Source organism: Lathyrus oleraceus, chromosome 3, assembly GCF_024323335.1.
Source record: "Lathyrus oleraceus cultivar Zhongwan6 chromosome 3, CAAS_Psat_ZW6_1.0, whole genome shotgun sequence".
In the NCBI taxonomy this organism is placed as follows: Eukaryota; Viridiplantae; Streptophyta; class Magnoliopsida; order Fabales; family Fabaceae; genus Lathyrus; species Lathyrus oleraceus.
In genome coordinates, this window is record NC_066581.1 from 37,567,028 (window position 1) to 37,594,392 (window position 27,365).

Sequence of the window (27,365 nt, forward strand, 5' to 3'; positions counted from 1 at the left end):
CCCTGCAGGGTACTCTTGATTCTTCAGAAAGCACTTAATGTCGTGATACCAGGGCTTGTCATCAACTACCAGTTCAGCAGCAAACACATATGCGGCCCTGTCGAGGCGCATAATGTCGATCCTGGGGACATGGTTCCACCGAATCACCTTGATCATGGAGGATAGAGTGGCAAGAGCATCTGCCATCTTATTCTCATCACGAGGTATATGATACAGCTTTACCGTTGTGAAGAAAGTCAACAGTCTCCTCGTGTAATCTCTGTAGGGGACCAGATTAGGCTGGAGAGTATTCCAATCGCCATTCACTTGATTGATCACCAGAGCTGAATCTCCGAAGATGTCCAGAGTCTTGATTCTCAGATCAATGGCTTGCTCAATACCCAAGATACAGGCTTCATACTCCGCTTCATTATTGGTGCACTCAAAAGTCAGACGAGCGGTGAAAGGCATGTGGGCACCTTTCGGAGTAGTAATGACAACACCAATTCCGCTTCCTTTGGCATTGGCAGCCCCATCAAACAACAAAGTCCACTTTTCATCCGGATCAGGTCCCTCCTCAACAACTGGCTCTTCGCAGTCTTTCATCTTGAGGAACATGATGTCTTCATCTGGAAAATCAAACTTCATCGGCTCATAATCTTCAACCGGCTATTGAGCAAGATAGTCTGACAAAATACTCCCCTTGATGGCTTTCTGGGATGTATACTGGATGTCGTACTCTGTCAGTACCATTTGCCAACGAGCAACCCTTCCTGTGAGAGTTGGTTTCTCGAATATGTACTTGACTGGATCCATTTTGGAGATCAGTAAGATCGTGTGAGTCATCATGTATTGTCTCAATCTGTGAGCATCTCGACTCGCAATCTGTGAATTTTTTACTCAGGTAGTAGATGGCATGCTCTTTCCTACCTGTCTCATCGTGTTGACCGAGAACACAACCCATGGAATTATCAAGTACTGTCAAATACATAATCAGGGGTCTCCCTGGGACCGGAGGCATGAGGATGGAAGGATTCTGCAAATACTCCTTTATTTTTTTGAAAGCCCTTTGGCAATCATCATTCCACCTGATGGCCTGATCTTTTCTCAACAATTTGAATATTGACTCACACGTGGCTGTTAGGTGAGAGATGAACCTTGCAATGTAGTTCAACCTCCCTAAGAAACCACGAACTTGTTTCTCTGTTCTTGGCTCAGGCATTTCTTGTATCGCTTTGACTTTGGCCGGATCCACCTCAATCCCTTTCTCACTAACAACGAAGCCCAGCAGTTTTCCAGATCTCACCCCGAAAGTACACTTATTCGGATTAAGCCTCAACTTGAATTTTCTCAAATGCTCGAACAGTTTCTGTAAATTCACCAAATGTTCTTCTTCTGTCTGAGATTTGGCAATCATATCGTCAACATAAACCTCGATTTCATGATGAATCATATCATGGAAAAGAGTCACCATAGCTCGTTGATATGTGGCCCCGGCGTTTTTCAGACCAAACGACATCACCTTGTAGTAGAAGGTGCCCCATGGGGTTATGAAAGTTGTCTTCTCCATAGTGTGAATAACCTTTACACTTCCCAATACTTAGAAGTGACTAAAATGGTTGGACAATTTCTGCTTTTCTCAAGGTGTCACACGTCATTCAAGAATATCATCCATCAGTCATCATTGCAAGCATTAAATGAGCAGATGTTACATCTTCTTATTGCAATGTTCAAGATACGCAACTACCTCTATAAAAGAAAATTATCATAAGAATACTTCTCATATTTTCATCCAACTCTTCTTCTAAAAAAATGAGTTCTCCAGCAAAGACATTGACTAGCATTCCTTTAGAGGAGGTCACATTCCCTCTCTAGCAGCCAGCCATGGAGGAGCCCCAGCCAGTTGGGTCGACCACCAAAAGGGAGGCATTAAGGGTTAGAAAACCCAAGAAGAACAAGAAAAAGCTCAAGAAGAAAAATAAGAAAAGAATGCCCAAAAGAATGTACTTCTTCGATTCTGATGAGGGGAGTGAGGAGCGGGTGCCTGATTGGAATGATTTTGTAGCAGCTAGGGGTAATTGTTTTGATTTGGAAAAATTAATGTAAACCCATGAATATTGTAACCTTTCCAGTCTATTAATGGAATTTTTCTTCTTTATGCAATGATATTTACTCTGCATGTTTTAATTTTCCTTTGAATTCGTTTAAACCTCAAGAGATTAACAGAAAAAAGCATTCATCCAAAAATTAACTAAGCACATACATTATCAGACACTTATCAGAAGAAAGATCATAATTTCCAGATGAATATAGCTTACTATAATAAACATAAGCAAGATAACAAGACATTCAAAATAGATAGAGAAAAAAATAAGATTACATAAAAAGAAACGGTTTAATCAGACAAACAATAACAACAACAACAAAAATGGTTCAGTTCCTAAAATTAGGGTTTCTTCAAAAATTCCAAAATCGCCCGTAGGTTTGCACCCATGATGTCTTGCCTGGAATACATAGATTTCATCCACTTATCCATTTCAGCTTGTTTGGAACCATAACTTGTAGAGCAGTACTGACAGAAGCCATATTTTTCTCTAAAAGATCTTGCCTAGAACAAGATGAGGCAACAGACTCTGAAGTGACTTCCTTCAGATTCTGAATTACTAATGCAATAGATGTCTTGAGAGAATCCCACCTAGAAGCATATGCTACTGGGTCGGATGCAAATGGTCTCTCATCGATCATACTCTGCATTTTCTCTAAGAGAATGTTTCTGATTACACTCATGTTAGTTTTGGCTGTTCGAGAGATGGATGAGGTGTTTGAATTTGAGGATCTAGGTTAAGATGAATGGTTTGAAAAGTGAGGTAGATTTAGATAGATTTCAGGGTGAAGTAGGTCAAAAGGAATCTGTTCAGACTCAACTACAGATTCAGAAGCAATTTGGACTAGAGATATATCCTGAACAACTTGTTCAGTTCTAGTCTAAATTTCAGATGCAAATTGTTTTAGAGGTTGACTCTGAGAAGGACTAGATTCTCTCAGAGGGGATGTTAGGGGTGAAGGTTGAGATGATTGATGGGTTTCTGATGGAAGGGTGATGTATGGTTGAACAAAGATTACATGTTCTACTTCATATGTAGAACATGTTTGGTGAGAGGATTGAACTAAAGGTGGGAATACTTGGATAGGAATAGCAGCAATATGGTTGATATCATGTGAAATTTTTAACGATTTTAGGTCAAGATGAGCATCAAATCCAGCTGCAACATATTATGTCTCAGAGCTAGATGATGTACCTTTTCCACTGGAAACATCTATGGGAGGTTCAAGCATTGTTTTTAAGGGAGATGGTTGTTCAGAAGCAGAGAATTCAACTAGATGATTATGAACACCAGTGAGTTCATTGGTAGGGAGAAATGTGTGTTTAGGTGAGGGAATTGTTGAGGGGGTTGGAGAAATGTGGTTATAGGTGGTGCAATCAAAATCATCCTCAGAGACTAAATTTAGATTTATACTTGTTGTACCAGAATTCAGAGCATCTGAAGCAATAGTTTCTGGGAAAACTTCCTCAGATACAACAGAGGCTTCCACAACCTTTAAACTAACCATAACTTCAGCAGCTTGAACCTCAGTAGGCTCCAAAATACCAACAATAATTTCTTGATCCTTAGACACATGTGCATCTTGATGCTTTTCTGACTGATCCAAGATGGCAAATGCTAAGAGTTAAGCAATCTTGAGAGAAGGTTCAATAACTTTCTTCTGAATAGAGTCATATGCATTTTTCTTCTACCTAATTAAGGACACATGTTCTTCATCTTCTTCTTCTTCTTGTTTTTTCTCAATCTCAGACAACTTCCTTAGCCTTTTCTTTCTTAAAGGTGCTTCTGAAATAACCTTTTTGGGAGACTTGATACTCCTAGTTGTAGCGGTAAATTCATGATCATCAAGCTATGGATAAGCTAGAGATCAAATAACAAGAGTCGCCACCGCGCTTTTATTGTTTCCAAGGGAAAAGGGAAAAAGTACGAACAAAACCCAAAAGTAAGAAGTTTTCAAAAAAAAACTAATAAAATGTCAGAGATTACAGGTAAGGGGGTTGGTTACACAGAGGGAAGGTGTTAGCACCCAAAATGTCCTAGGTACTCCTAGGGAGCCCTTTTTGTGTGCATATGTACTTGATATAAAGTGATGTTTACAAACAAATAGAATGGGGGGATGATAAAAGAATTCATTAATTATATTTTTGTGTTTGGCAAGACCTTTGGTCTTGTGCCTACGTACCAACATAAAAATGAGGGATCAAAACCTCGTAGTTCGTGATACAAATTTCAAAGTGGATGCATTGCTTTTAACAAAAATTAAGTTTGAAAGGCACAAAGGCCTAAAAATGGTTTAAATGGGTTAGTTCCTTTTTTGCTTTTTGAAAGTTTAAGTCAAGTATAGTTAAGTCCATTTACAAGTTTGATTTAGAAAAGAAGTTTGAAAATGCAATGGCATAAGGCCAAAGTTTCTATCTTTTTGCAAAAATGGTCAAAGTTTAGAACAAAATAAGTTCAATCAAAGAAGGTTTTGAAAAAGGAGGGAGATATTTTGAAATTAAAGAAATGGGGAGAAGATGGAGAGACTAATCCTATGTACAAAATTAAAAGTTAAGAGTTGAAAAGTTCTGACCAAATGGGTAACAATCCAATAGACAAAAATGTCAATAGAAACCCAGAATTCCCTTGAACTTTTAGAATCAAGCACCACACAAATGCACAATTATATTATCTTGAAGAGAAAGGCATCAAATAAAGATGGCCACATCTAAGCTTATCCATTCCATGATCTTATTTAAATTAGCCCATGTAATAGATGAATTCCACAAGTCACAGGTTCAAAATAACAGCTTCACAATGATCATGTTGCAGATGAACTTAGAGAGATCTTGAATGATGTATCCTATGAAGTTTCAAATTGCAAGCACTTGGTTTCTCAATAAGTTGGCATTGGCCAAGTCCTTTAGCATAGGAATGTTGCCTAAATTCTAAGTCCATTTGTCCAAGATCAAGTCAACAATCCACACAAAAGTTTTTTAGGGTTTTTGTTGTTATTATGTACATTAATGGTCAAAGACCATACAAACAAGCAAATTATACACAAGAAAATTATATCACACAATATGGTCGAAGTAGACAAAATGAAAATTGCATTAACATAAACAATTAGAATGATATGAACAATGGCAAATGAAATAAAGCTAGAATTAAATGACATTAAAGTAAATGGCTTGAAATTGAAAGTTAGTAGTTAATAGGTTAGAAGTTAGTATTGTTTTGTTTTTGCTTTTCATTCTTAGACATTCTTTGGAGAACACTCAACCCACTTATCACAAGCATGGATCCTTGAACCAAGACATCTTCCAAAGGAAGGAAAAAAGGCCAAGTTTCCACACAATACAATGAAAGAGGGGAGACTTACAATCTCACTAACTAGAATGCTATGCCTTTTATGTCACAAATTTAGCGCTATGTTAAGCAATCGTAATTGGACTTATGTAGAAGTCACAACTATTTGAGGTCGGGCAATATAATATTGGTGTTAATGCATGTTTGAGACATAATATAATGAACTATTCTCATGAAACATACCATACACAAAAAGAATACGCAAAAGGTGTGGCCTAATCTCATCCATACTCATGTTAATTTTTCAATAAACTAGTATTAGGACTTTGAGATATCATAGGCCAAATGAAATGGATGCATAAAGAAGGGGAATGAGATGAAGAGGGAGGGGAATATATAAAAACACAAATTGATCAAAGGAGGACTTTTACCAAATTAATATCATTCTTTCATTTTGGGAGATGGAATGTACATTCCATCAATCCCCTAAATCCAGTGATATTAATTTGACAAAGTCAAATCAACCTTGATCAAGGCCCAACAACAAGAGTCAAACATAAACAAGTCATCACAATTGGTCAACAAAATTATTTGGCATTTATTCCAATTAAAAATACTAAAATAATACATTTAAATTAAATATGGTTTGTCTAATTCCTAAAATCTCATCAAAACACCAAATAAATAGCCATGAGATTTATCATAGGTCAAACAAGGTCAAAGGACCTTGGAGAAAAAATTTCAGAATTTTAAAAGACTTAAAAGTATTTTTAAACAATTAAAAACAAATGAAAAATCAATTAAATCATGAAAAATATTAATAATGATCCAAAAAATAATTTTAATTCAGAATATGAAAGAGGAAAGTTTTTGAATTTTTTTGGTGAAACTCTCATATTTTTTGGATCAATATTAAAATTAATATGAATTAATGAAAATAAAGCAATTAAAATGAAATTCAAATAATCAGAAAAAATGTGGACCACTTGATCTCCCTCATTAATTTAGGTGGCATGTCAAGTGGCCACCAACGCGCATTCCATGGTGCGCCTGAGTCAAACATCCACACGCTTGGTAACTAAAACATACGCTCATGATTAAAACATTTTAAATCAATCCAATGGCTCAGGACCATGCCACATCATTGCCGGAGCAAAGCGCCGGTCGTCTTCTTAGGCGACCTTGGCCGGATTGGTCCATTCATCACCTCATCAAAAATGAAAAAGGAGGACATGATCTGAAAGGAAAAATGGTGTAGATCACGAATATCACCTCAATTTTAACTAACTCCTCACATATAGAAAGATATGAGGAGTTGAATTTTGAGGTATGTCAACTGAGTTGCTTCGATTTGACCTCTAAGCAACTCAATCTTCTTGCCTACATTGGTAGGACTTCAGACAACCAAAGAATCAAGAGAATTGAGCAAGATTGAGAGAGAATTGAAGAGATGAAATTTTCTGGAAAATACCTTCAATGCAGGTGTGGATTCAGCTGTTCTTGCCTTGGCTTGTGCTTGATCTTACTCAGAATGCTTGCAGAAGTAGAATGAAATGCACAAAAGGTCTTGGATCCCTGGAGTTTTGAATCTCAAAACAGTGAGATTCAAACTCAATTTCAAGATGAAATTCTCAGGTTTATCCTCTCAAATGGAAGGGTTAGGGGTTTAGGATCAAAGCTGGCGCAAATGTCTGTTCAATTCTGATGCTAGAGGGCTCTATTTATAGCTGCAGCTCATGATATTTGCACCCTCAAATTCACTTTCCAAAATTGGCAATTGGTGATGCATGGGTGCATGGGCGTGTACAGGCCTATGAGATCATTGCTTAAGGTCCACAAATGAGTGTGAGAGGGCCTGAAATCAACTTGGATTGCAAGGCAAGTGTGTGTGAAGATTTGAAGTTTGATCTTTGCCAAATGAGGATACCATGTTCATGACATGTGAAACCCTAGCAATTCTTGTCCAAAATGGATGAACTTGGAGTTTTTGGAAAGGTTAGATAAAGAGGAACAACTTTCATGTTCAACACTTTTCCATTTGAGGCTTGTATCATGATGAATTTTGAGGTGGAAGTTTGGAAATTTCAACATGTTGAAATTTTTCCCAAGTGTCAAGCCATATATCTCAATATTCCACCTTGCTTAACTTCAAATGAAAATTTTCCCAAGTGTCAAGCCATATATCTCATAAAAATTGAGCAAGTTATGGCCTTGGGAAGTTGACTTTCAAATTAGGGTTTAGACAAAATGACCTATAATGTTTCAACATAGAAAATGATTTTCCAAGCAAAACTAGCTCTAGGTCTCAACATGAAAGTTGTTTGGAATGTTATTTAGAGTAAGTTTTCCCTTGGAATCATTTTCATATGGTGAAAATTGTAGGAGATAGGGTGTAGGGAGACCCAGTTTTGATCAGATGAATTCATCTGGCCAACCACCATCAACCAACTTGCTAACCTTCAATTCTCTTGACTTTCTAGGCTCATGGTAGATCATATATGCATAAGATGATGAATTTTGAAGTGTCCCTTGAGAAGTTTGATCAATTGTTGAGATGACTTGTTGGAGAAGTTACTCAAGATACCTAGTCAAACTAGGGTTTCCAAGGCAAATCACCCTCAAACTCTTGAAGTAAACTTGTTCAATATAACATGTAGAGATCATTGGGACTGATATATGATGCTCATAACCATTCTTGTATCAATTCATGGTTGTGCTCTTTATCATGGGGGTCTCAAACCTCAGATATGAACTTGGTAGATCAATGGAGATCATGCCCTACCTACAAAAGAGTTAGGCAAAATGAAAAGATATACTTTTGGTATTTTGGTTAGTAAAATGATAACATACAAGTATGATATAATCACAAAGTGCTTGGTGATCTCTCCCAAAACAAAACCCAATGAAGGAAGGGTAAGGAGAATACCAAGGTATGATCCCAATGTTAATGCTTATGATGAAATTGCATGAGGGATATTAGGGTCAAAATTGGGGTCTTACAACTGCCCCTATTTAAGGACATTCTAACTGAGGTGGCGAAGGTTAAAATCTTTATGTCGACTCAGTAGAATGGGCTTAAATAACAACATAGAGAAACAAATTTTGGTCCCTAAGAGACCTCATGATGCCACTATGCCAAACAAGGGATTAGACAGCGCTTTTTTTGACATTAGACAGCGCTTAAAAGCGCTGGCTATACTGGCGCTGGTATAGGTCTTAGACAGCGCTTAATTTACTAAAAAAGCGCTGGCATAGGGGGGGTTTAGACAGCGCTTTTTCAGTAAAAGCGCTGTCTAAAACCCCCCTATGCCAGCGCTTTTTTAGTTAATTTCATGTTGAAATTAACTAAAAAAGCGCTGGCATAGGGGGGGTTTAGACAACGCTTTTACTGAAAAAGCGCTGTCTAAACCCCCCCTATGCCAGCGCTTTTATTAAAAAAGCGCTGGCATAGGTGGTTAATTCAACAAAATATAGTGTAAAAAAGCGCTGGCATAGGGTGGGCTATACCAGCGCTTTTACAGAAAAAGCGCTGGTATAGCCCACCCTATGCCAGCGCTTTTTTACACTATATTTTGTTGAATTAACCACCTATGCCAGCGCTTTTTTGATAAAAGCGCTGTCTAAGGTCAAAATTAAAATGCCTTTACCAGCGCTTTTTGCCTAGAAGCGCTGTCTAAGACTCCAAATTTTGGAGGATCTTTTTATACGTTTTCACCACATTATTTAGCACCTGTAAATTGCAAATTTCAGCAGATTTTCATAAATTGGAGCTTGAATCCAATCTATATGCACCTTATAGTTCAACACATTGTAGTTCTATCTTCTGAATATGCACATATACTTGAAAATCTATATGCATTATAAACACATTATAGTTCAACACAATATACTTCTAATTTCAGCAGTTTTTTGAGTATTTATATATATACTTGAAAATGTTTGCCTTTACAAAAAATCTACACATTTCTAATAACCTCCAAAAATGCTAATCAAAATGTATTTCAACACATTCTAGTTCTATCTTCTAAATATGCTATATAACCTGAAACAACACCAAATAAAGATTGTAGTAAGCAAATGGAATTCACTCAAAGTTATTCAGATCACATTCAAAATTAAAGTAAGAGTTCAATACCTCACAAAACCTGTAGCTCGATAATGAATTGACACAATTCCTCTTTAATTTCATCCAACTGATCTTTTGAGTAATAAGCACATCTATATTCATCAAAGTACTACATAATAATATAACATAGTATGATTTAGTTAAATCTATTTAATTATGAGAAATATGTGTTAAATATGAAAATAACTCATAAGTTAGAAATCCATACATCAGATGGAATATCTGTTCGATCCATAAGAAGAGTTTCTTTCATAAACCTCAACGTGTAATATCCACAATCTATATTATTACGCTGTCGAGGACACTACACATGGAAAACAATATGGATAAATATCCTAAGTTTTATCATGTGTCATCACTAATATAATCAAAATTGTGATAATTAATATACCTCCACTCTATTCCATGTAATGTTATTGGCTTTTCTCTTTGGTACTTGAATTTTTCTTTGTGCTCGAACAGTTTGTATAATGCTATAATGAAATATAAACGAATATTTAGAACAATTCACATAAATAAATAAGTATACACACGAATATTGGGTTATTTGCACTTACGTGTCAACTATCGTCTTCATAGCAGGGTATGTTGTCCAATCCTTGTGTAAAGAATCCAAATAATACACAATTTCTTTAAAAGGATTTATCGCGACCAACAACCAATGTCCACTGTAATAAAACAAATGTTAGATGGAAACTTTCTACACGACGTCAAAATATGAAAAATTATAACAGATGAATTTAGATTGAAGAACTAACCCGTCGCCGGTATTAAACGGTAAAAAGAACAACTTTTCTCTATCTGTGTCGGCCATAAAGCGCTCGACTACATACGTCCTGACTTCATCTGGTTTTCTTATCATTTCGGTTAAGTTCGTTTTCATGGGATTTAAGAATGAGAATCTTTGCTCCAACCCACGCGGACCCATCAATTTGTCATATAAATACCTTATATAAAACATCATTAACATTTAGACTATTCATATGAAACGAGTAAATAACTTGTTCAAGAATTTAAACAAAGTAGATCGGATATACCTCATGTATGTGTTGATAACACCAACGCTTAATTACGTATGATACAAAATTTGATCAAAATCCTCTTTACCCAATGGCTCGGCATACTCAAAACCAAAAATAGCTCCATCCATAGGTATTAAACGAACACATCCATCCGAAATATCTGTCGTTTCTAAATATGTATGGAGGCACGCTCTATACTTGGAAGGATTTTTCTTTTTAGCCCCGGTCCTCTTGGAAATTTCAGTCTTCTTAGCAACAGGAATCTAAATATCATATAATTAGTAAGGTGAAGTGTAAGATGACGAATTAACAGGAATCTAAATAGCATATAATTGTGATGTACCTCTTTTTGCGATGCAACTGACTCGATTTCCCGCGCAATCCCCTTATCTTTTGCTTTGGATTTTGTGGGAGTCTAATTAACATTAACATGTAAAAAATGTGTACGTAAAATGCGCGTAAAAAATTTGAATACCTAAAGGTTCATAATGGTTTTAAGCATACCTCATATCCTACGATAATGAGGTCTGTCGGCCATGCAACAAATGAACCTATGGCATCTCCCAATAAAGTTGCATCCGAAACATCGTCAGGATGTGGTAATAACGCATCCTTCTCCAAAGCAATATCAACCGAGACTTTCAAAGATCCAGTAGGGAGCGGTTTAGTGTGAAGTAATTCACCCAAATTGTTATGAACTTTCCCCTTGCCAACCATCCGATAAGTCGGTCTCGCTAAGTAGAGGTGACAAGGTGAAATGCCCTAAAACCAATAATAAATATGACATTTTTAATGTGTATATATGACAATTAAATAAATTAAGCTAATTTAATTTCATAATAAGATATATAATTACCTCTGGAATAGTCGGTTGAAAATTACAATTGATACTATCTTTGTCACTAGTATCTTTAAAACCCGCTGCTCGATCTCTTTCTCTTTCCTTTCTTAATTCAAGAACTTCAGCTTTTAATGCTTCCAAAGTTTGCTGCAGTTCTTTATTGCTAGGAGTCTTTTGTTTTTTAATATTCAAGGATTTTTGAGTGATCCCAAATCCCTTGCCCCTCACCCGACCAGAATACTCGGGAACATCTAATGCTCGACTCAGTATGCTCCTGCAATCAGTGTCTTCATATGGAACTATAGATTGAGATAGAGTCTCCTGAAAATCATATGAACATACACACAATAGTAATGTTATTGTCTTAAGTAAGTGTCAAAGTCAAAGTGTTCGAAATTGGACGATTCAAAAGTGTCAAAGTCAAAGTGTTATTGTCTTAAATAATGCTATACTTACACATTTCTCAAATATTTGTTGAACGTCTTCTTTAATCTTTCCATCCTTACCGACACGGGCTTCCTTCCACAAAACATGTGCCGGAAGAGATGTTTCAGAACTATTCTCCTTTGTTAACTACACATTAAGCATAATATGATCAAATATAACTCATGACAAAATATGATCAAATATAACAAGTATATCAATGCAATTTATAGATACTTACTATAGACTGCTCTAAGCGTCCATATCCAACACGCCCTTTTCTATAGGGATACGCCGGACTTGATGCTCTTTGCCGGTTTGTTTCACTTACACTCTTAAATTCTTGGGTTTTTCGTTTGGATTTAAACGTTTCCCATTCTTTAGGTGAAATCAAACTTGCATATTTAGATGGAAGCTCTGCATCAACAAAAGTACCTTCCGTATCCCTAAGAAAGGTGGTTGATAAAAAGGTTCTAAACCCTCTTAGTAACTTTCCGGCCAATTTGAGACAATGATCTCTTCTGTTTTCTTCGATGTCGAAACACCTCTACGAAAAACATACACACATTGCGTTAGTACAATTAATTTAAAGACATAATCGTCATTAAAAACAAATAACATCACATATGGTACCTTTATCTCACTCCATATTTTGTCTTTAGCTTCGTTCAATTGTTTATTTCTCCAATTATCACAAGTAATTGGAACTTCATTCCTTACCAATGCACCAATAAAACTTGTCAATGTTGAACCGTTAGGCTCAATTAGTTGTCCACCTTCGTTCCAATGCACTTTTATTAAAACGCCTCGATCTCTATCTCGAATAACTTTCTTCATAACCGTTATTCCACGTTTAATTTCCCTTTCCGCACCACCAACGGTCTCATCACCATGTGGGTGATCCTCGTTACTAGCCATCTGTAATAAAGAAAAACATAAACACAATATTAAGCAAATATGAATACAAATCAAGTAAGTGTCAAAGTCAAAGTGTATTGAATTGGACGAAAATTACATGGTAGCCTACAAACGGGCCAAAGGACTCAAAAATGAACTCGATTCGTCCAAATTCCGAGTGGAAGCATGTTTTTTGTAACAGTACAGCAACAGTAAAATCAGGGAAAAAGTTGTCCGAATCGAAAAACAAAGTATACCATTGGCTCCGGAATCGTGGAGAAAGTCTATTTTCATTAATCACATGCATTAAAACTCATCACGATTCAAAAATATAAAGAAATCATGCATTATCAGATATAACTTATAATCAAAGCAATTGAAAACAAAAATATAATGAAATCATGCATTATCAGATATAACTTATAATCAAAGCAATTGAAAACAAAAGAATAAAGAAACCATGGATAATTTACCTAAGTCACTAACATCTCTTTCTTTTCTTTGTTGGAATATTAATCACTTGTTTCTTAGCAATGCGTACGGATGAATTGATCCAAATTCCCTCATTATGATCGTTTCTTATATATGACTCATCCGGTATAAGATCATCAACTTCATCATTTCTATTCAACTCATTCCGTCTAATGCATGACTCATTCTCAACATCAATATCACATTGATCGACACCGCTATCATCAGTGACTTTGTTAGAGAAAAGCACTATAGACCATTTTGTACTCTTCGGGTCATTCACATAGAACACTTGTTTAGCTTGAGATTCTAGAATAAAAGGTTCATCTTTGTACCCCACCCTAGTAAGATCAACTTGCAAAAATCCAGACTTATCCATTCGTATGCCACTACTATTCACCCACTTGCAACCAAAGATGGGAATCTGAAACTTCTCGTAATCAAACACCCAAATGTGCTCAATAACTCCAAAATATGACAAATTTGCATATTTGAAAAGTCCTTCATACTTGATATATGCATTGCTTCAGCTAGCACGGTGACACCACTATTTTGCATAGTACTCTTATCATCTTGTTCTTTGGTATAAAATGTGTATCCATTAATTGAATATGCGCTATGAGAAAACACATGCAAACTTGGACCATATGCCAAACATCTCAACCTTTCTGTTACCGAAGAAGGATCTGAAGAGCGCTTCAAATAAATATGATCCTTCAACCATTGTATGAAACTTTGATTGTGCTCTATAACTATCCAATTTTCATTTCTGTTCGGATTTAACCTTCGGAGTACATCCTTGTGCATTTCAACATATGGCTCAACCTCATTATTATTGTGCAGAACATACAAATGAACTTGATCCCGTTCATCCCTTGATATTGTCACAATTTTATTCCCAATTAATTTTTTACCTTCCATTTTGTCGAAAATCTGAGCTCTGGGGAGTCCAATCGATTGAACGTTAGACAAATATTCAGTACAAAACTCAACAGCTTCTTCAACAATGTATCGTTCAACAATACAACCCTCTGGTCGACTTCGGGATTTCACGTACCCTTTTAATATTTTCATATACCGTTCAGCAGGGTACATCCATCTCATATAAGCTGGTCCACACAACTGTGTCTCTTTCACAAGATGAACAACTAAATGAACCATTATGTCAAAAAAAGACGGAGGAAAATACATTTCAAGCTCACACAAGGTAATTACAATCTCTTTTTGTAGTGTTGGTAAGATCTCGGGATCGATCACCTTACTACAAATTGACCTAAAGAAAAAACACAATTTAGTTATGGCACTTCTTACTTTTTCTGGCAAAATAGAACGTATACCTATCGGTAGAAAATGTTCCATTATAACATGGCAATCATGTGTCTTCAAATTCTTCAACTTGAGGTCTTTCATAGAAACAAGTCTTCTGATATCAGATGAGTAACCTTCTGGAACCTTAACTTCACTCAGAGACTTACACAATTTTTTTTCTCCTTTCTAGATAAAGTAAAAGCGGCAGGTGGTAGATATGTTCGTCTTCCTTTCTTCACGGGTGCTAATTCAGTTCTCATTCCCATTTTTAACATGTCCTGCCTTGCTTTAAGGCCATCCTTAGACTTGCCTTTTATATTGAGTAATGTACCGATAACACTTTCAAATACGTTTTTTTCAATATGCATAACATCGAGAAAATGTCTCACGTACAAAGACTTCCAATATGGCAATTCAAAAAATATCGACCTTTTCTTCCACCCACCTTTCACAATCTTATGTGCAAAAGGCTTGCCAAACTCAGTACGCACATCTTTCACCTTTTCAAAAACTTGTTCACCTGACAATGCGGGTGGAGCTCTACGATGTTCGGTGTCTCCATTGAATGCTTTTCTCCACCCACGGTAGTGATGTTTAGAATGTAAGAATCTACGATGACCGAGAAACACATTCTTCTGGCAAAGTTCCAATCGAATCGTATCGGTTCCGTCTTCACAAACAGGACACGCACGTTGACCTTTAATGCTATACCCAGATAGATTCCCGTATGCTGGAAAATCATTAATTGTGCCAAACAACATCGCCCTCAAATTGAAACTTTCTTTCCTATATCCATCATAAACCTCCACACCGTTCTCCCACAAAATCTTTAAATCTTCGATCAGAGGTGTCAAGTATACGTCTATGTCATTCCCTGGTTGTTTAGGCCCAGAGATTAACATAGATAACATCATGTACTTACGCTTCATACATAGCCACGGAGGTAGGTTATAAATCATAAGAATCACAGGCCATGTGGTATGTGAGATACTTTGAAGACCATGTGGGTTCATTCCATCAGTAGATAATGCCAATCGAAGGTTTCTTGCTTCTGATCCAAACTCAGGATAATCATTATCAATCTTCGACCACTGTGGTGAATCAGCCGGATGCCGATACTTTCCATCAATAATTCTTTCATCTGCATGCCAAGTAAGATGTCTTGCATCGGTTTCACTACGAAACATGCGCCTAAATCTCGGAATTATCGGAAAATACCATAAGACTTTTGCGGGAGATAATCTTTTCTTATATCGAGACAAACCGCATTTAGGGCACTCAGTTAACATTGCATATTCGTTACGAAACAAAATGCAATCGTTAGGACAAGCATGTATCTTATCATAGCTCATGCCAATAGAGCACAACATTTTTTTTGCCTCATAGGTTCGATTAGGAAGAACATTATCATCCGGTAGCATTTCTCTCATAAGGGCCAACAACTCTGTGAAACTTTTATCCGACCATCCATTGCCCGCCTTTAAGTTGTACAACTTTAATACCGCAGAAAGTCTTGAGAATTTAGTGCAACCTTTGTACAACGGTTTCTCTGCATCGCTTACCATCCTCTCAAACATTTCAGGACAATCATGAAGATCTTCATCCAGTGCTTCTACAATCTCTTCAACTCGATCACAATCGTATGTTTCCGTGTCTTTGTCGTATGAAGCATAGGTCGTATTACTTTTCTCCCTCTGTTCAACATTCTCGTTAATTTTCTCACCATGAAATATCCAACACGTATAACTTCGATCAATTCCACGCATCAGTAAATGCGATTTCAATCCATCTGCGTCAACCCGACCCATATAACAACAACCCAAGCAAGGACATTTCATTCGACTGGGGTCTTTGACATGTTCAACAGCAAACTTAACGAATTCCAATACCCCATTCTCGTACTCTTTCGACAATCGATCGGCAGACATCCATTTTTTATCCATGGTTTTCCTAAATTATTCACGCAACTATTTCAAAACAACATAAAAGAAGAATTTCCTAAGATAAACACTTTCGCGTCACAAAAAGAAGATTATTACAAACTAATAAATTATATATATATATATATATATATATATATATATATATATATATATATATATATATATATATATATATATATATATATATATATATATATATATATATATATCTATTCTTCTACTAACTATGAAGTGAAGTAACTATAACTATGTTGTAGTTATACTATTAAAATCATGACAATTTGGATATTTATTATGATTGAATGTCAAATGATTGGAAATAATTTAGAGGACTAACACCCTATATGAATAAACAACTTATTTCCGCGTTTATCATATAATTGCTTATATTATAAGTCATTTCTATGAAAAAAAGAAGAAGAGGCAATAAGTTACTACCTTTTAATTGTGGATGTCAACAAAGCTTGTTAGCAATAGTCCTCAATTGAGTCCTAAGGAAATGAACACCCTATAAAATAAACAACAGCTTATTAGACATTAAACAGATCAAGCAATGTATCAATCAGTCAGTAAAGTAATCAACTAAAGTACAAGCAATTCAAGTAGGGTAATATGTCAATCCAAAACTAGTTCAACATTGTCAAAAACCAATTTAATACCAATCCAACTTAGCAAATATTTTCCAAACCAGTCCAACACATTCAAGCAAATAACAAGTGTAGTTCAAATGTGCAATATAGTTCAGCAGTCCAACATAATTCAAGTTTAATCAGTTCAGTTTCATGGCATCAGAAAAAAAACAATTCAACAAGGTAAAATCACAAGCCAAGTCAATGCAGTTCCATTCAATTAACTTTGACTCACATCATTCCCATTCTAACAAGCTAGCCTTTCTTTAACTGTCTAACAGCTGACCTGCATTTTCTAAACTTGCATTTCAGTTTTTCATTCTAACACTAACCACACTAATTAACTATTTCATTAACACTAACACCATCTCCCTTTAACAGTTCTATCTAATCCTATCCAACTTACACGCCAATGCTAACAATCACATTTAACACTTGCTACAATTCATCATCAGTATAATAGAAACCTAATGGAAGCTAACACAAACCATCTCCCTTTGACATGGTGATTAATATCAAAAATATATACATTTGTTAACATACCACAAAAGAATCAACTGCCCTAACACACAAAAGAATCAACTGCCCTAACACAAGAGAATCAACTGCCCTAACACATGAACCACAAAAGAATCAACCCAGAAGCAAACCTTTATCACTAATAAACTGCCCTAAATAAAGAAAGATGAAACGAACAGAAAATGCACTTACAAAAATGTAAACGGTGATGAACGAAGTGAGTGATGAACGCAGGAATCAAGAATGGAGGTTTTGGGAGAAGCAGTGATGATGAACGCAACGAGTATGAACGCAGTGAGAAGAAGGTTGTGGGAGCGAGGGAAACAAAATGGGTCTTAACGTACTGAATGAATTCATATATTATAATTTACTAAAAAAAAAATTTGGTAAATAAGGCCTTAGACAGCGCTTTTATGAAAAGCGCTGGCTAAGCTCACAAATTAAAATGGCCTTAGACAGCGCTTTGAAGGAAAGCGCTGGCACAGGAGGGGTCAATAGCAGCGCTTCTAAAAGCGCTGTATAAGGTAGGCCTTATACAGCGCTTTTTTTAAAAATTTAAAAGGCCTTAGACAGCGCTTTTGGAGAAGCGCTGTATAAGGTGACCTTGTCAAAAGCGCTGTATAAGGTAGGCCTTATACAGCGCTTTTGTTGTGATTAATTTAAATAATTTTAAGGCCTTATACAGCGCTTCTCCCAAAAGCGCTGTCTAAGGTGACCTTCTAAAAAGCGCTGTATAAGGTAGGCCTTAGACAGCGCTTTTGTTGTGATTAATTTAAATAATTTTAAGGCCTTAGACAGCGCTTTTGGGAGAAGCGCTGTATAAGGTGGACCTTCTCAAAAGCGCTGTCTAAGGTAGGCCATTTAGCAGCGCTTTTAAAAAGCGCTGTCTAAGACCATCCATTTAGCAGCGCTTTAAGCCATCTACGTATTCAGTTTCCTTATTTTTATTTTTTTTTACCGTGTAGCAGCGCTTTTGGAGAAAAGCGCTGTCTAAGGGGCGCTGCCAAAAACCTGTTTTGGCATATGATATGAATGCAAAAGTAAATTATTTGTGGGGAAATATTGCCACAAAGGAAAAGAAATCAGAGAGACCGAAGGCCTGTAGAAGCAAAATGCATTATGTAAGGAAAACTCATTGGGGGAGACCGAGACTCTGGGGGGGGGGAGTTATGCGCAGGCTAGGCTACGACTTTAAAACTGCTGGGGGACTCGAGGGATCCCATACAAACATGGAAAAGACTCAGTCGGGGAACTAACAACATCTGCAGGGGATACGAGTAAGTCAGTATCACACTGAAATACTTGAATCATGCAGGGAAAAGCGATTTCACTAAGGAAATGCGCACTCAACTCAACTGGGGAGAAATAAACTTCAACATAGGAGGAGCAGAAATTTATTATCTACTACCTGTTACTGGGTAAGGAGATAATAAAGATCTGACAGAGGGAACATCTGTCACCGATTAGGGCAAACATATCAAGGATGACTCGCAGGGAAACAACGGAAGGGAATATTCATTACCGGTCACTGGGTAAGAATAGCCTTGTAGGGGAAAACTGCAGAAAATAGGAATTACAACTACCAGTTACTGGGCAGAAGACCAAGGGTGAGAGTATCCGTCATCGGTTAGGATGAACATATCAAGGATAAACTCAACAGGGAAGAAAATCCGTCATCGATTAGGATGAACACATCAAGGATAGACTTGCCTGGGATTGTCAAGGAGGATACCCGTCATCGGTTAAGATGAACATATCAAGGATAAACCAACTGAACAAAAAGTAGGAATTACATCTATTGAATGCTGGATAGATGACCATCAAAGAGAAAATCCGTCACCGGTTAGGATGAACATATCAAGGATAGACTCTGTGAGGAGATAAAATAGGAATTACATCTATCAGTTACTGGATAGAATACCAAGAGAGAGAATCCGTCACTAGTTAAAGTGAACATATCAAGGATCAACTCTGCAGAGGAAACAAGAGCAGGATTTACAACTACCGGTCACTGGGTAGAAGACCGCAAAGAGAAGGAAACCCGTCATCAGTTAGGATGAACATATCAAGGATTAACTCTATGGGAAACAAGAATAGGGATTACAATTACCTTTTACTGGGTAGAATACCAAAAGAGAATATCCGTCATCGGTTAGGATGAACATATCAAGGATAGACTCAAGCAGGGGAGAGAAAGATACCCATCACCGGTTAGGGTGAACATATCAAGGATATACTTCCTAGGGAATCAGATCCACTAGGGATTCCACTGCTCGGAGAGCTTGGGTACTTTTGCCGGGTATTGGGCAAGAAGTAACAAACTGCAAACTAAGAAGAATATTACCAGTTACTGGGCAATAGACTCTTAGGGAACTCAAAGTATCTATCTAGGTAAGAGCTAGAAAGAAACAGTCAATCAAGACTCAACCCAATGAGGACATAACTCAAGGGGAGTGGTTCCATCCAGATAAATAACTGGGGAGGAAACTGAAGTAATAATCATCCACGAGAACACAAACTCAGTGGGGAAGAGGAGAAGTGGTTAAAGTCTTTCTGCCTAAGGGGCTGACGCTCTACAATTGAGGGAGGACAGACACCGAAATTTGTACGGGGATAAAGTACCGCCATACAGGGAATGAGAATCTCGAACCAACAATTTAATCAGATATGCGAATATGCAAATATGAAATTATATGAAAGTATATGTATATGATGATTATGCTGACAAGGACGATCACAAAGGATACAAAGGTGTCGCAAAGAAATTGAATCATCAGTATAATCCCCCGGTCAACCCACAAAATATGGAGATAACGACTGGAGAACAGAGAGATCAACCATCCAAAAAGGCTCAACCCTAACTGGGGAAGGAGGAGGTCTTCTAAGGAGAGAGAAAATATCACCGAGCCTGTGGGGAATTTTAGGTCAACACCATAAAAAAAAGAGACAACCCTATAGGGAAAACAAACTGCCCAGGAACCAGGAGGAAACTCTGACTGGGAGGCAAGTCGAATGGCGATTGGCGGGGAAACCCATGCGATCTACTGAGGAGATCAACCACTTCTGCTGAAGGAAAACCAACTCCACTGAGAAAGGCAGAAACCCTGTCGAGGGAGACGAATCACAAGGTACCTGAACCCACCAACTGAGCTAGGAAAAGAAACAAAGCTCTACTGGGGAATCCAAAACTCTGCCGCGGAACTGAATCAACACAACCGTCTAGGGATACCCGAAGGGTTAACTGCTTGGGGAACCTCTGATGTTTCGCACTCAAGGATTTGTTATCCATCCGAATGTTGTTGATATTTCTTTTAATTGCCTTGGAAAATTCTTGCTTTATATGTTTTTAAGAAAGAGATTTTGATTAAAAAATTTTAAATTTTCAAAAATGATCATAATAAATTTTAAACTATTGGCTGAAATAAATAAGAGTAGAAATAATTGGATAAAAACTCAACTTTATTTGATAGAATGGCAGTCTGTAAATGACAAGACTCCATAGATTTTTACAAAGTTGAAAATGGTAATTTACATGGAAAAGGGTTACATTGAATACAAATGATCCTTAATCCTTCTACCAACTCTTGATATCCACTGTGATTTCGACCACCGTCGGGGTGATGAATTGATGTCAACCCTTATACTCAATCAAGTTTTCAAAACACTGAAGATCAGCAGAATGCAGTTACTTGCCATAATCCCTAATTTTTGCATAAGTTGCCCCAGGGTGGGGTACTCAACTTTTCTTTTTAGGAGAAGTATTTCTTGACTGCATCCGCGTTCATAGGACGAGTGAACTTTTCACCATCCATAGTTGTAAGTATCAAGGCACCGCCTGAAAAGGCTCTCTTAACAACATATGGGCCTTCATAATTGGGAGTCCATTTTCCTCTAGAATCTGGTTTAAATGATAAAATCTTCTTGAGCACAAGGTCACCTTCTCTAAACACATGAGGTCTGGCCTTCTTATCAAAAGCTTTCTTCATCCTTTGCTGATACAACTGACCATGACACATGGTAGTTAATCTCTTCTCTTCAATCAAATTCAACTAATCGAACCTGGTCTGACACCATTTAGCCTCAATCAACTTGGCATCCATAAGCACACTAAGTGAAGGAATCTCAACCTCTACGAGGAGCACTACTTCCATACCATACACAAGAGAGAAAGGGGTTGCCCAGGTTGAAGTGCAAACAGACGTACGATACCCATGCAAAGCAAATAGGAGCATCTCATGCCAATCCTTGTATGTGAAAACCATCTTCTGAATGATCTTCTTAATATTCTTGTTTGCAGCTTCAACAACCCCATTCATCTTGGGTCTGTAGGGAGAAGAATTATGATGTGCAATCTTGAAGTCTTTGCAAAGAGCTTCCACCATATTGTTATTCAAGTTCGATCCATTGTCAGTAATGAACTTGCTTGGCACACCATAGCGGCATATAATCTGATTCTTGATAAACCTTACAATAACTTTCTTGGTTACATTTGCATACGATGTCGCTTCAACCCATCTTGTGAAGTAGTCAATTGCCACCAAAATGAAACGATGTCCATTCGAAGCTTTGGGCTCAATCATCCCAATCATATCAATTCCCAACATGGAGAAAGGCCATGGGGAAGAGATAACATTCAATAGTGTTGGAGGAACATGAATCTTATCAGCATAAATTTGACACTTGTGGCACTTCTTCACAAATTTGCAACAATCATATTCCATTGTCAGTCAATAGTAACCTACTCGCAACATTTTCTTCGCCATTGCATGTCCATTGGAATGAGTATCAAAGGAACCTTCATGCACTTTAGTCATCAACAGGTCTGCTTCGTTTCTATCCACGCATCTGAGCAAAACCATGTCGAAGTTTCTCTTGTACAGTATATCACTGTTCAAGTAGAAATTACCGGCTAATCTTCTCAAAGTCTTCTTATCTTTCAAAGATTCCCCAGGCGGGTAAGTCTGACTTTGGAGGAAACATTTGATGTCGTAATACCATGGCTCCTCGTCTTTGATCTCCTCAACAGCAAACGCATGAGTTGGCCTATCAAGATGCATCACAGATAAATTGGGGACTTCATTCCAATACTTCACTACAATCACTGATGCCAAAGTTGCAAGAGCATCTGCCATCCAGTTTTCATCTCGAGGGATATGATGAAACTCAACCTTTTTTAAAGAAAGTTAAAATCCTCCTCGCATAATCTCTATATGGTATTAAACCGGGTTGATTCGTCTCCCATTCTCCTTTGATCTGATTCACAACCAAAGCCGAATCACCGAAGACATCCAAATACTTGATTCTGAGATTCATGGCCTCTTCAAGCCCCATAATGCAAGCTTCATACTCTGCCATATTGTTTGTACACTTGAAAGTCAATCTAGCTATAAATGGTAGATGCGTGCCTTGAGGAGTAATGATCACTGCCCCAATGCCATTTCCATATTGATTAACAGCTCCATCAAATACCATGCCCCAACGGGAACCAGGTTCTGGCCCTTCTCCAAGCAATGGTTCATCACAATCTTTCATTTTCTAGTACAAAATCTCTTCATCAGGAAAGTCGTACTACACTGACTGGTAATCTTCAATCGGTTGGTGAGCCAAATGGTTAGCCAAGATACTACCTTTGATTGCTTTCTGAGATCGTTATTCGATATCATACTCTGACAACAACATCTGCCAACGTGAAATCCTCCCAGTTAAAGTAGGCTTCTCAAAAATATACTTGATTGGATCCATTTTGGATATCAACCAAGTGGTATGATTTAACATATATTGGCACAGACGCTTAGCAGCCCAAGCCAATGCGCAACAAGTTTTCTCAAGCATAGAATATCGAGTCTCACAGTCGGTGAACTTTTTACTGAGGTAGTAGATTGTGAATTCTTTCTTTCCAGTCTCATCTTGCTGACCAAGAACACAACCCATACTATCTTCGAGCATAGTCAAATACATGATCAACGGTCTTCCTTCAACCGGCGGAGATAAAATTGAAGGTTCAAGCAAATATTCCTTGATACTATCAAAAGCTTTCTGGCAATCTTCGGTCCAATCACAAGACTGATCTTTCAGAAGAAGCTTGAATATAGGCGCACATGTGGTAGTCATGTGGGAAATGAATCTGGAAATATAATTCAAGCGGCCGAGAAAACCTCTGACTTGCTTCTCAGTTTTGGGCGCAGGCATCTCTTGTATTGCTTTGACCTTGGCAGGATCAACTTCAATACCCTTCTCGCTGACAATAAAGCCCAACAACTTACCATAACGAACACCAAAAGTACACTTATTGGGATTCAAGTGGAGTTTATGTTTCCTCAAATGCTGGAATAACTTCAATAAATGCTCAACATGTTCCTCTTCATTGATCGATTTAGCAATCATGTCATCGACATATACTTCAATTTCTTTATGCATCATATCATGAAAAAGAGTAGTCATTGCTCTCTGGTATGTTACACCAGCATTCTTTAAACCGAAAGGCATCACTCTATAATAGAATATTCCCCAAGGTGTAATGAATATGGTCTTCTCCATATCTTCGGGTGCCATCTTGATCTGATTGTATCCAGAAAATCCATCCGTAAATGAAAAGACTTTGAATTTAGCAGTATTGTCTACCAACATATCAATGTGTGGTAAAGGGAAATCATCTTTCGGACTGGATTTATTCAAATCACTATAGTCGACACACATGCGAACTTTTCCATCATTCTTCGGCACTGGCACAATATTTGCCACCCATTGCGGATACTCAGCAGTCACAAGGAAACCAACATTAATCTGATTCTGCACTTCCTCTTTGATCTTCACAGCCATATCAGGATGCGTTCTTCTCAACTTCTGCTTGACTAGCAGGCATTCTGGCTTCAACGGTAATCTATGCTCCACAATCTCAGAATCCAACCCAGGCATGTCTGGATAGGACCAAGCAAACACATCTGAATACTCTCGAAGAAAATCAATCAACCCCTTCTTGACTTCTGGACACAATCGAGACCCAATCTTGACTTCCTTCACATCATCCTCGGAACCCAAATTGACTAACTCGACTTGCTCTTCGAATGGCTGAATGATCTTCTCGTCTTTCTCAAGAAGACGAGATAATTCATCACTCACTTCTATATCACTTTCCTCCTCGGCCTCAAACACAGGGAATTCAAAATTTGGAGAAGGAGAAGGATCATTGTATTCAATGGGGTTAGGAACCAACCTGCATAATGATTTGATATTTTGATGTTAGAGAAGTGAATTTGTGACCAAATATTATGCAGATGGACAATTGTATTGTTTATTTATGTTTTTTGTGATTACCATTTTCATAATAAAGCAAAAAGTAAAAATAAACACCATAGATGTGGATGAATATAATTAATTTTATTGATGATCAATTTTGAAAATACCCAAACAATGTTCTCTTCTCCCTTAGGCATAGCAGAAGGATTTTAAAAACATATAAAAGCAATTACTTAGATTGATGCAGGAATATCAACAACAGTCCAATTGTTGCAAGCCTTTCCATGCGTCACAAAATTGGTGCAGCCTTCCTCTTCGTCATCCCCTAGTACAGAAACTAAGTGTTGTTCATTGCCATGAATGAACCCTCCGCTACGGAAGCTAAGTTGCATACCTTCAGACCTTGCAGTTGATGAACCTTTCTGGAACCCCAAACTAGTTTTGCCTTTGTTGTCGGAGACCTCTACCAAGCACCCCCACTGATCGACATTGCCTTCTTCCACAATCTTTTGAGTATCTTTCAACAAGGACATAAGTGTCCCAACTCTTTTCTCAGCAGCAATAGATAAGGCTTGGAACGAAGTTCCAACCTCATCCTCAACTTCAACGTAAGAGAAAGATGACAAATGGCTAACCAACAACGCCTTCTCTCCACCAACAATCACTAGCTTGCCATTCTTCACAAATTTGAGCTTCTGGTGCAAAGTTGAAGTAACGGCTCCTGCCTCATGGATCCATGGCCTTCCCAACAAGAAACTGTAGGCCGGATGGATATCCATTACTTGAAAAGTAATTTGAAAATCACTCGGACCTATCTTAACTGGAAGTTCCACTTCACCAATAACCGTCTTGCGCGAACCATCAAAGGCCTTAACAATTACACCGGTATACCTCATGGGCGCTCCTTGGTAAGATAGCTTTGACAAAGTTGACTTCGGAAGCACATTCAGTGACGAACCGGTGTCAACAAGCACATTTGACAAAGCATCCTCTTTGCAATTCATCGAGATGTGCAAAGCCAAATTATGATTCTTTCACTCCTCAGGGAGTTCTTCATCACAGAAGCTAAGATTATTGCAAGAAGTGATGTTAGCCACAATATGATCGAATTGATCCACTGTAATATCATGTTCTACAAAAGCTTGCTCTAGAACTCTCTGCAGTGCTTCTCTGTGCGCTTCGGAATTCATGAGCAGAGACAACACTGAGATCTTTGAGGGGGTTTGGAGCAGCTGCTCCACCACTTTAAACTCGCTTCTCTTAATTAATCGAAGTACCTCATCATCATCATTGGGTTTCAAGTTTCTGGATTCACCAGACTTATCTTTTGAACAACCGACTGGGTCTTCAACAGGAACTTCCACTTTCTTACACACAACTGCTTCTTCTTTATCCTTTGGGAACCCCGGCCCAAACACTCGACCACTCCAGGTCACCTTAGTAACATCAGTAATGCTCACTATTGAACTAGTCGTAGGTAACAGGACCTCTTGACCATCCTTCATCATTGTAGCATTATACTGATACGACACAACTTTATCAGATGAATACGGGACTGGACCCGCTAACCGTATTACCAACGGCGATACTGATCTTTGACTGTTGTTGTTACTGGAGTCATACTGAATCACCAACTTCTCAGGCTTCTTGAAAACAGGCACTATGACATTAACATCGTCATCTACATGACGGGATTAAAAAATTTGGATCATTCCTTCATCCATCAGTCATTGGATGTCCTTTTTCACAACTTCGCAACCCCTCGGGTTAACACTACAGACAGCACAACCATCATGGTCGTGCTCACACTCACTTACCAAACAAACGTCCTTATGCATCTGCACTAAGGACCTCCTGATAAAATGCACATCAAAAACTTTAAATTCCCCAGGACAACCATCCATCATATTCACAAAAGAGTTCCCATGAGCGGGCAACGAGTTTGCTTTTATATTCGATGCACGATCCTCAAAGGACACCATACCACTCTTCATCAATTTCTGAACCTCATACTTGAGTGGATAACAGTTCTCTATATCATGTCCGGGTGCCCCTTGATGAAAAGCACAACGGAGTTCAGGTTTATACCACCAAGGAAGTGGTTCTGGAATCTGTGGCGGGTTTCTTGGTTAGATCAGGTTCTTGAGAACCAAGGATGGATAAAGCTTTGCGTAAGACATAGGAATCGGGTCAAAAAAGACCTTCTTCCTTTCAAAGTTTTGTTGCTGATGATTGTTGTTGGTATTGTTGTTGTTGTTGTTGTAGGTGTTTGTTCGTTGTTGCGGTTGTTGTTGTTGACGTTGGTGTTGTTGAACTGGTGTTGCTTGTTGATTAGAAAATACCGGGATAACGAAAGATACTTGATGATGATGATGTTGACGAGATGGTGGATTCCTTCTGATCTGAGGCCTCCTCTACCTCCCACTACTTATTGCATTCGTCTCATTGTCTTTCTTCTTACCGAAATTACTACCATACCTCTTGCTTGTTGATGCCTCATCTTTTGACAAACGTCCCTCTCAGACTCCTTCCTCAAGCCTCATCCCCATGTTTACCATTTCGGTAAAGTCACTAGGGG

General features: G+C 37.8%; 2 protein-coding genes across 2 annotated transcripts; both read right to left on the reverse strand.

The window, feature by feature from the left end:
• Positions 1 to 9,043: 9,043 nt before the first annotated feature.
• LOC127132336 (uncharacterized) lies at positions 9,044 to 10,563 on the reverse strand. The gene is made up of 7 exons (XM_051061276.1): positions 10,536 to 10,563; positions 10,257 to 10,445; positions 10,056 to 10,166; positions 9,890 to 9,971; positions 9,707 to 9,802; positions 9,508 to 9,607; positions 9,044 to 9,414 (listed from the first exon to the last, which is right to left on the reverse strand). The coding sequence occupies exons 1-6, from the start codon at positions 10,538 to 10,540 to the stop codon at positions 9,509 to 9,511; spliced, it is 582 nt and encodes a 193-aa protein (XP_050917233.1). The 5' UTR covers positions 10,541 to 10,563; the 3' UTR covers positions 9,044 to 9,414; position 9,508.
• Positions 10,564 to 10,567: 4 nt separating this feature from the next.
• LOC127129516 (uncharacterized) lies at positions 10,568 to 13,003 on the reverse strand. The gene is made up of 8 exons (XM_051058681.1): positions 12,800 to 13,003; positions 12,418 to 12,702; positions 12,026 to 12,331; positions 11,818 to 11,934; positions 11,377 to 11,682; positions 11,025 to 11,282; positions 10,864 to 10,935; positions 10,568 to 10,783 (listed from the first exon to the last, which is right to left on the reverse strand). Exons 1-8 carry the CDS (start codon positions 12,986 to 12,988, stop codon positions 10,568 to 10,570), a joined length of 1,749 nt encoding a protein of 582 aa, XP_050914638.1. The 5' UTR covers positions 12,989 to 13,003.
• Positions 13,004 to 27,365: the final 14,362 nt, after the last annotated feature.